This window comes from Rhipicephalus sanguineus, chromosome 1 (genome assembly GCF_013339695.2).
Source record: "Rhipicephalus sanguineus isolate Rsan-2018 chromosome 1, BIME_Rsan_1.4, whole genome shotgun sequence".
Classification (NCBI taxonomy): Eukaryota; Metazoa; Arthropoda; class Arachnida; order Ixodida; family Ixodidae; genus Rhipicephalus; species Rhipicephalus sanguineus.
This window is the reverse complement of record NC_051176.1, coordinates 108,106,210-108,116,736: the sequence shown is the minus strand read 5'-3', so window position 1 is coordinate 108,116,736 and position 10,527 is coordinate 108,106,210. Positions and strand designations below refer to the sequence as shown.

General features: G+C 48.7%; 1 protein-coding gene across 1 annotated transcript; it reads right to left on the bottom strand.

Moving 5' to 3' along the window:
- Nucleotides 1-3,411: 3,411 nt before the first annotated feature.
- LOC119386500 (UDP-GlcNAc:betaGal beta-1,3-N-acetylglucosaminyltransferase 8) lies at nucleotides 3,412-6,050 on the bottom strand. The gene is made up of 2 exons (XM_037653770.2): nucleotides 5,373-6,050; nucleotides 3,412-4,790 (listed from the first exon to the last, which is right to left on the bottom strand). Exons 1-2 carry the CDS (start codon nucleotides 5,633-5,635, stop codon nucleotides 4,436-4,438), a joined length of 618 nt encoding a protein of 205 aa, XP_037509698.1. The 5' UTR covers nucleotides 5,636-6,050; the 3' UTR covers nucleotides 3,412-4,435.
- Nucleotides 6,051-10,527: the final 4,477 nt, after the last annotated feature.

Here is a 10,527-nt window from a genome sequence, read left to right as displayed (position 1 = left end):
GTGGCTAGTAAGCACTAACTAACACGACATATGGTCGTCAATGCTTACGCTGCATACTGTACATGTTTGAAATGACTGAATGCATGTCGCGCAGTAGCCTGTTCAATGTTTTGTGTGATGTGCACCATGATGTGCATTACGTTAGCAAGGACTATAACTTCACCATTGAATATTTTGCGTTTGCAGGAATGCTTCATAAGTTGGCCTATTGGTTAATCCTGATAAATTACCTATGCATACACGTAAAAATACGCTGCTATGGTTGAGGACAGTTAACTACACTATGGTCGTTGCATGTCCGCGTAACGCGCACGTGGATATTTTAAAGGGGTCATGAACCACTTTTCCAAGTAATGATCTAATGACCTCAGTATCGGAGTTTACTGCCTCCCGAATCGATTGCCGCAAAAATTTCTCGAATCCGTCAAGAATGAGCGGAGTTACGGGGGTTTGGCGCACGCTCTCAGCGCTTTCTCTCTTTTCTCGTGCCGACGAGCGCACTGGAAGCTACATAGGGAGGTATGGCACGGGGGAAAGAAGTTACGTCAGCGCGCGTCATGAAACGCGATCGCTCTCCCGCTGTGATTCGCGTGCGCGAGTGCGGCTACCATGTACTTAGGAGTGCGGCGCCGGCAAGTGGCGGCACCCCGTGGCAAGAAGCGCATCTGATCCGAACGCCGCTCTCGATTCACGTCGGCTATCGGCCAATAAGCATGCTATGTCTCTTGCGACGTAAACTGGCAGATCCGCGACGTCAACGTGCAGGCGCCCCACCCACCGACGAAAGTGAGAACCGGCCTCTGCTTGAAAACAGGGCGCCTGAGGAAACGGCAACTTCGCGCTCCGCTTGTGGCCTTTACGCGGCGCGCACGACTGTAATATTTGGCAGAGCAGTTCATAGCCGTGTCAGCTTTCCACAGGATGTGTTTTTTCAACAAGCCCAGGGGGTGCAAGCTGAAAGACCCTGTAGGACACTAAGAGCCGTTTGCTCCTGTGTCTCGATCGTCTGCATAGTATACGCGAATACTGGGTGACGATACATTCTACAAACATTATAATGACTCACGGATAAAGCTCACAGCACGGCCTGGCACGAACGTCTTATGGGACGAAGCGTGGACGCGCCGGGAGTAATCTCGACTTTACACCCATTTACTACGATGTCATTCCACGCGTGTTGTGGTGCGCATTTATACAGCACGTATGCGCAAAACACGTACCATGACGTAAGTTTGTAGATGGAGCCGCCTTGCAGTCATTCTCTGTTCGTTTTGCTTCACTCGTAAACTGTTCGTTTCGGAGGCGGGGAGACGAAAAATACGACGATGACGATGATGATCACTCCACACATTGGCACTTAGGTTTCGTTAAAATTTGTTGCGATTCATTGATATAAATCGGGTTTCGATTTTCTATCGTCTACTTTTGTTCGCATTCAGTCCCCCTTTTGCGTGCGGTTTTCATTTCCCCAGTGTTGACAACACCCTTCGTGGGTATGAGCCAGGCACAGTGGCCGCAGCAAAAAAAGCGCTCCGTATACACATGGTCAACAGCTAGTGAAGCTGGATTTTGCGGCCCCGGTTTTTACCTCTGGGTTTATCGCGACGGTTCATTATTGGTTACGTCTGTCCCGAAACACACGGGCGGTGTTTTCCGCCCGTGTGTTCCTTTCTTCGTCCTTAGTGGACCAGTGGTGAATAGTGGGGCTTGCCCAATTTCAGTGGAACATACGCGCTAGGAGTTTTTAACGGCGGATCTGTTTAAGCTTGGCCCGTGGCTTGGCGAACCTCCGATTCGCCTCGACATGCATCATCATCATCATGAGTGCGTGAAACGCAATAACTCGTCGGGCGCGCTCTCTATTCGTCCTCTTCTGCTTCGCTCTTCGAACACGTGCGCTCTCCTGCTGCGCCGATTTCTTCGGCTTGGGATGCAGTAATAACTCGGATGGGCGAGAGAGAGAGAGAGAGAGAGAGAATGAAAGAGATAGGAATGAAGACAACTAGATAAATATAGAGAAAGGCTTAAAGAAAGAGAAAAAAGATAGAAAGAAACAGACACAAGAAAGAGATGAAAAAAGGGAGAGAAACAAAGAAAGAGATAGAAAGAAAGACTAAGCGAGGAATAGAGAGAGAAAGGGAAGAAAGAGAAAAAAAGATAGAAAGAGCGCGAAAGAGAAAGAAAGAAATACAAAGAAACAGAGACAAAAAAAGAGATAGAAAACGCAGAGAGAAATGAAGAAAGGCAAAGAAAGAGAAGAAAGAAAGAAAGGAAAGAAAGAAAGAAAGAAAGAAAGAAAGAAAGAAAGAAAGAAAGAAAGAAAGAAAGAAAGAAAGAAAGAAAGAAAGAAAGAAAGAAAGAACAAAACAAGGAAGGCCGCCCAGTTCCTCTGTTGGTTCCTGCCTTGCGCCACTAGTGCAAGCTGCGCAATGTTTTTTTTTTTTTTTGCACATAGGACGGACGAATTGTGCCTTAGCATTTATCTACATACAGCTTCGCTGTAATATATGCATAGGAAGATCGGACGAGGAGCGGGTAGTAGAGTTACAGAAAACGGGTTTTAAATTCTAATAGCAGTAAAGTAAGAAGATTGAACACTATTCAAATAAGCTAGAATTTATCCTTTGCATGGACGTCTATTCGAGAGGAGAGGAATAAGAAGCGCGTGATATTTAGCAGTGTCTCTAATATAGCGGTACAACAGGTATGCAATTGCGAGATCAGCCACAGAGGGACTTCAGGTATGTGGCTGAATGTTTAAGTGAATGAATCTTATCTGAAGTTTTATTAAAAATTCCCCAAGCAGCCACTAACGAACCTTTAATAACGCGCTATACCGCACACGTTTAACGCAAACTCTTGTGAATAAAAGCTGTAAGTGGCGCAATGGAGTTTTCCTTTATGTGGAGATTAAGGCAAACCCGAAAGGACAAAACGAGAGTGAGTGAGTGAATAAACTTTATTACGAGATCCGGCATGTTTGTGGTCCCGGCTAGACTGCACAGGTAGACACCAGGAGACCTTGTCTCCCTATAGCCTCCCTGGCCTGCTGGATAGCCCATCTTTGGTCTTCGACCTCCGAGCTGAGCAGCACTAGCGAGGAAAAAAAAACGTTATCTTGCTATTGTTCTCGGTAGTGAATCTCATGCGCAGCAGAGAAAGAATCGTCGCCTACTAGTCAATTAAGAATCGTCAAACTGGTCGTAATGCTACGCGCCGTCTTACAATGAATTTCGTGCGCTAGAATTGTCCGCAAGCTCTACTCTCAGTGAATCCTGACGCTGGGTGCTTATTATTAGCGAAGCAGGTCAAGCAGAGGCAGACATTACTTGCAAAGAAAAAAAAAATTGACTCCCTGAAAGCAACCACAGACTGGTGTCATTACGCAACGTAAATTAAAATTACGGGTCACACTTGCTGATCGCGCTTACTTGGAAGTGCCTCGTGCTATTGTTGGCTATGTTTTTTTTTTGTTTTTTGTTTTCCTAAGACCTTGGTCTTGCTTTTGCGCGTTCACATTTCGTACTGTTACAAAATAAAGAGAATACTTCGCAAATCTAAGCAAGTTACCTCTTTACAAACATGTATCGTGACTTGGGAAGCCAAATGGCGACCCTTGACCAGGCCTGGCGAGCCGCAGTAGCTAGTGGGGACCTGGAAGAGGGGTTCCACCCACAGTAACCCGCAACAAAGCAGCCTTACTTTAATAACGTTGTTTCTTTCTGGTAGTTCGGATGCGAGCGAAGCGAAACAGTTGGAATTGCGAATGTATATTACCTACCAGCGGAGATATTCATATTGCCATGACAGAAAACACAAAATTGCATAGACATGAGGACAAAAAAAAAATAAAATAAAAACCTAGAGCACAGACATGTATGGTCGCTGCTTGTAATCATGTCAAAGTAAAATTCTGCTGCGCTGGTCAACGAACTTCAATGCAAAGAGAGCTTGATTTACAGCTTTGCTGACGGAGTCTACTACTACATCTCATTAAAGCCAGAGGCACCCATGTCGGCGCCTCAATCATGTCCTTATTTTGGCTCGTGTTAAACCCCAGAAATTATTATTAAAAATGATGTGCACTATAATTTTGCAATGCAGCCTTGTTCGTATAGCGCTAACCAGAGGTCGACGTGTGAATAGTGCCTCCTTGTTCGCGCGACATTCGCGTCAAAGCGTGGGAAGATGCCCAGACCACTGCAAGCCAGAGATACGAGCCGAATGGCCCTGGACCACCAAATGGCTCAAGTCGTATCGTTGTTCACTGAAAAAGAGGGAGAAAGAGAAAAAATCCCTTTATCAGTGTCCAATCAAATCAGTAGCCGTTACGGCCCTCCACAGGCGCGCAGTGAAAAGCCATCGCGTATCGTTCATCTATATTGTAATGTAAGCCATCGCCACGGCGGCGGCGATATAGCGCGAGCGGGGCCCATCAGCAGTGCAGGCGGTCGGTGTCGTTGCGCGGAACGCAGCCGCCGACTGCGTGACCGCGCGCGTGCTTCCACGCGATGCGCAGGGTGTCGGGCTTGGCGACGGTGGCGGCTAGCAGTCCGCGGTAAGCGCACGGGTCCGCCAGCTCGTCGCAGCAGGCGAAGCAGGGCGAGTGGAACAGCCGCAGGTGCAGCTGGGACGCCACGATTCCCGTGAGGAAGACGTTCTCGTGGTGAAGGGCGGGCGTCTCCAACGCCTTGCGAAGCATCGGGCCCGCGATCGCCCCCGACATCACGTACGCCGCGCCGGACAAGTAGGCAGGCGCCCAGGAGGAACCGGCTGGTCTTCCGTAGTACCTGCACGAGCGCAGGAATGGGTGACTGCGTATTTCATGGCATGGGGGCGTTACCTTTCTTTAATTTTCCTGTAACCGCGAACGAAAGAAGAGGAATGGATCGAGTGGCTAATGTTTTGTTAGACACAACCGTATGAAGCCAAAAGACAATGAAACCGACGAAAATATAAGGGCTGGACGATAAACCAAGAAGGTGGCTAAAAAATCGTCGAAGAACGGAAGGAGAGCCCAGAAGAGCGCGAAAGGTTTCCGCCGCTGATCGCTCGGGGACCTCTATACCAACACTCTCTAATGTCCGTACGATATGGTTGCCGCTACGCGCCCCGCCACGGTGGTCTAGTGGTTATGGCGCTCGACTGCTGACCCGCAGGTCGCGGGATCGAATCTCGGCCGCGGCGGCTGCATTTTCGATGGAGGCGAACATGTTTGAGGCCCGTGTACTTAGATTTAGGTGCACGTTAAAGAACACCAGATGGTCGAAATTTCCGGAGCCTTCCACTACGGCTTCCTTCATAATCATACCGTGGTTCTGGGACGTTAAAACCCAGATACTATTATTATTATTATTTAGCCGCTACACTACCTTCGGCGGTTCCGTCCGGTCGGCTTGCTCTCGTGTCGCTTGCCGAGCAGGAAGCCGGCGCCGTTGCCGCGGCGCGTGTCGTTCTCGAAGGCGGCCTTCTTGGTCTCCAGCAGCGTGATAAGGCGCGGCAGGTCCACGTACGCGTCGTCGTCCGCCTTGAGGATGAAGCTCACGCGCGGACAGAAAGTGCGCGCCCACTGGAGCAGGAGCAGCGACTTGAGCGTCTGGTTCCTACTAGTGTCCTCGAAGTCGGCGCGGATCATGTCTCCGAACACCGAGCTTTCCGGGAGAATCGAGGAGTCGTCGCTCGATTCCCATCCGGCGGACCTGAATTTGGTTCATTCGTTCTCATTTCATTCACTTATTGATTTTGTCAGTTCCCAGGACGAATATTAAAGGTGTGGAAACGATATATTTGAATGTAACGCAAATGTAAAAAAATGCGGATATTGGCGAATGTTCAACAGAAAAATAAATGCACATTCAGCAACTGCAAAAATTCACTCTCTTGGCAAAATATAAAAAATCATAAAAGTACAAAAACATCAGTTTACTTAAAACTGGCAGTACAGTCCTACTACTCGCTCTCAGTAGCAAACACAACATTTTCAATACTTCTAAGGTATTCGTTCAGGGCAGAAAATGATGCAGTAGAGTCAAGGAGAGCATTCCGATATTTTCTAGTGCGTGAAAAACAAACAAACAACAAAAACTAAGCTCAAAGCAGTCATTTCTGAGAACCGGCAATGAAATAAATTTACTGTGACTATATGTCTGGATGATTCGTTAGCCTTGATTGTTGCCCAGTGAGCACATAGATTGTTTTTACCCGCCACTCGCGATGCTGCCTGGAAGAAATGACGTTCTCAATGGACTGACAGTGGCGATGAATACACTTTCAACCGCGGTTTATGACACCTGCCTTTCGCGCTCTCGGTCCGCGCTCCTTCGTACAGCCTCGGTGCGCCGGCCGAGTAGGAAGTAGACGGCGCTGTGTCCAGGCTGGGCGTCGCGAGCCCACGTGTCGCGTATGGCTTGGCGCTCGGGAGCATGGTCGGGCGCCGAGCTCACCACTACGGCCAGAAAGCTCGGGCACGGCGCGCGCGGCAACGTCCCGAAGGCACCTCCGCTGGCCGACGCCAGGAGCCTCAGGTTAGTGGCCGCCGCGGTCGCTGCCGCCGGCGGCGGCTGCGACCAGGTGGTGTCCGCGTGGTTCCTGCTAACACGCGTGGAAACACATCACGACTCCATCCTTGCATACTTGTACACTAGCCGCTCAATCCGTAGTTTGAAGCACCGCGCCTCTCGACCGCAATGCCCAGTGGGCTTAATTGCTAAGGCGAAAGCCTTAAATGCCTCATCGAACGCGATGAGTGGCCGTCGGCGTCGGCGGCGTCAATGCGAGCGATGCGAAAAATCATAAACATATGATGACGTCATCATGACATGACAGCTCGCCGAAATTTGTGACGTCATCGTGAAGACACATCACGTGAAGTCACATGACGTGGTCACATGACATCGTCGCTTGGTCAAAGGTAAGCCGATCCCAGATGCACTGCAAAACCTCGTGAGGTGCAGAAAGCTTTCAATTCCTCCGACCACGGAGGCAGTGCAAAACCACGTTGGGTGCCGAAAGCTTTCGGGCGGGATCAATACAATCGACATTGACAAGAAAAAGAAGCTGGCTTTCACCTTCAGGTCGACTTAGGCAAGTGCATAAGAGACAGCAGGGCATTTAACCTTCTTCAGTGATAACAGAGTCAGTCTGGCGATTCCTAAGCTAAAGCTCGGTTTTCGGCAGCAAGCCAGTGCCTCTCTCAAAGTCTTCATGAAGAAAAAAAATGTTCAGAAGTGCACGGGCTACCTGATAAGATGTGACTAAATAATGTAAATTATACATTCCATATGACAACAACTGAACATGAAACGCACACGGACGCTAGCACCTGTGTGATATATGCGACCTGCCAATCTCAGTGGGGATTATTCCAGAAAAAGAAACGCGCAGGAAAAAATGAGGTAGGCGAAGTGCTATAGGACGCAGAATAAGTCCAACGAGCTGTCTGGTTTTCTTTTTTTATATAAGGTGCATACATACACAATTAAAATAACGTGCACGAAAGCCCCGCCGCGGTGGTCTAGTGGTTATGGCGCTCGACTGCTGTCGCGAAAGTCGCGGGATCGAATCCCGGCCGTAGTGGCTGCATTTTCGATGGAGGCGAAAACGTTTGAGGCCAGTGTTCTTATATTTAGGTGCACGTTAAAGAACCCCAGGTGGTCGAAATTTCCGGAGCCCTCCACTACGGCGTCTCTCATAATCATATCGCGGTTTTGGGGCGTTAAACCCCACATATTATTATTAACGTGCACGAAAACCATATTGTAATGGCAGTTAAAAAACCCTTAAGACACAGTAATCGGCACCATTATATATATAATAACTGCTTGAAAATGCGGGTCAAGCTCTTCCATCGAATTATAAGGACGGCACAACATGCTACCACACGTACATATAAACAGTTAAGAGAGGAGTTATATTTTTGAGTAGTCGCTGCGAAGTGCTGCGTAAGTGTGTTTCACGCGACTATGAAATATGACTCTAATGGTGGATTGTCGAGAATACAAGCAGATCAGTAATTACTAATTTTAAAAAATCTAGATCCGAACGAGCCACTGTTAAAGTAGTATTTTTTAAAGCATTTTAAAATGTTCTAAACGCATCTGGTTCCTGGTGTGGGTCAGTGGCATAGGCAGAAATTTGGTTGCGGGAGGGGGGGGGGGGGGCACGCCCTTGATCTGACAGGGGGTCCGGGCTGGTAAGTGTGGTCGAGTGTCATTTTGTGCTCTCTATCCCATGGCAGAAAAAAATTTCAGGCGCGGAGGGGGCACGGACCCGGTGTGCCACCCCCTGGCTACGCCACTGGTTTGAGTGTGCAGCGGAATACACATGTATCTTGAGCTCTGGTTCCACAATCCCAAATTCCACCACAATTTAAATGACTTTGTGCACCAATAATACTACCATTGGTCAGTAGAACCTTGTCTCTTTCAGCAGAAGATTCAAAACTAACGATTAGGAAAATCGAGGGGAGTCAAGGTGATTCCAGCTGGTGTAATATGAGGGATGGCTACAATGCCAAGCATACACTGAAGTCGTTTTTTTTTAATACCGTGCAGAGCAAGACTTGGTTTAAGCACTGTCTACTTGAACAACCGTCAGTTAGTAAAACACAGTGATATGTATACGTGCAACACTTCGTTGAATTTGGCGCCTCCTATGTATGCAGCGAAAACTTTTGCTTTACAGGCTAACATTTGTATACGTGAGCGCAGCGATTGCAGTGACATGTACTCTTGGTACTAAGCGCTCGACTATTGGCCTCGAGGCCCACCACTGGAAACGCCGGCGCCACCGTCGGCGTGACGTGCTTGGCAGGATCACGTGGTCTCAGCGGCCGCGTCGGCTGCCTGTGGCGCACTGCCGCGTGCTTTGAAAACGAGTTTCAAGTCCCACATGCGCTGCGGTCCGTTCAAATTCGGAAGTTTTCTCTCATTTTCTATTCAATTGAAACCATTGTAATAGAGTGGCTGCCTCCGAAGGCGACGAACGTGGGGCTCTACCGCTCGGTGCCGCAGTGCCGCGCTTACGCAAAGGAGCCCAGTGTCAGCCTGCACTGGTAACCGCGGGACAAGAAACAGCGTGAAGCATTGGCTGTAAAGCTACGAGTCTTGTGTGCAACGAGCACTTCCGCGACGAAGACTTTTGTTACTGCGTCGGGCCTGCGATGTTCGGTGAGTAGCAGACAGCGCGCACTGAGACGATGGCTCGCGCGCGCTTCCCGCCGGCAAATGATGCTTATCTGCCACAGGATGGTAAAAGCGCTACATTTTACCAAGTGCGATGCCATCTCAGAACCCTCCAATGCGACCTCTTGATCGTCGGCCCCGTGCTCAGCGTCCACAAAATCGGCTGCAGATGCGCAGGTCATTGTTTAGATACGTTGAATTAAAAAACGCACAGGGTCCCTTATGCATTCGTTAAAGATGACTAGAAGGCGAAAGCCATCTTCTTCTTGTCAGTCGATGTACTGATTCTCCCGCGCCCCCCTCCAAAAGCGTTCTGCACCTAACGCGGTTTTGCACGGCCTCCGTGACCGATCACGGAGGCAATGCAAAGCGACCATGACGTGTGAGTACGTCGTCATGTGATGTCACATTATGTGACGTCATAATGACGCTACACGTTTTGGCGATCTGTGACGTCATGATGACGTCATATGGTGACACCATCACGTGACGATTATTTTTTGCATCACTCGTGTTGACGCCGCCGACGCGGGACGCCGACAGGCAACCTTCCCATTTGATGAGGCATGCATTGCTTCATAAGCTACATAAATTTTGCATTGCCTCCGTGCTCGGCCCACCGGCCAACCCCATGTATTTTCTTGGAGACATTTATTTACGTGCGAAAGATGCCACCCTGTTGGCGTTAGACACGACGCTGCTGCCAAAATTGATGGGGTACACGCCAAATAATTACTATCCTGTTTTGCGGCTGCTGGTTGCTGCCATACCTTCTATTTTATTCACCGCTATTTCAAGTTCATGTGGGTCCTAGTCCACAGCCGACGTTTGCAGAATAAGTCCGGCAAACGTTACTGTATTTTCTTTCTTTTCCTAGCCGTCGCATGCTACTACATGCTCGGTCTCGTAGACTGGTTCTCCTTCCACCAGTAATCTCTAAGTGGTGAAGCTTTGGTCTATGAATTTGTTGATGACAGAGAGCGGCAAGTTCACTGGAATGCAAACGGAACGATAATTAAGGAGCATTAAAAAAAGGCGTCGCATTTGCTCACGTTTTGTGTGAGACCAAACGAAACGAATGCGCTGAATAAAGAAACAGAAGCAGCGATATTTGCCAGCTGAGAAGACCGATCAATACGCAGTGCGTGACAACTTGTCAAATGGCATTGAAACGTACACGAATTTAGACCGAAAAAGAAAAAAAAAACACTGAATCGTCGGGACGGCAGATCACAAAGTTGCCATGCGCACCGAAGCCGCAGTTGTAAGGAAATTGTTTTTGAACTACTCTGATAGCGTCCGCGCAACAGTAGTTGTTTGTTTACTCACAAATTCTCATATTTAG

Coding starts and splice junctions, on each gene's coding strand:
- LOC119386500 (XM_037653770.2), bottom strand. CDS start 5,635: ATGATCCGCGCCGACTTCGAGGACACTAGTAGGAACCAGACGCTCAAG. Junction 4,791..5,372: donor ACCGGACGGAACCGCCGAAG/GTAGTGTAGCGG, acceptor GCGCTCGTGCAG/GTACTACGGAAGACCAGCCG.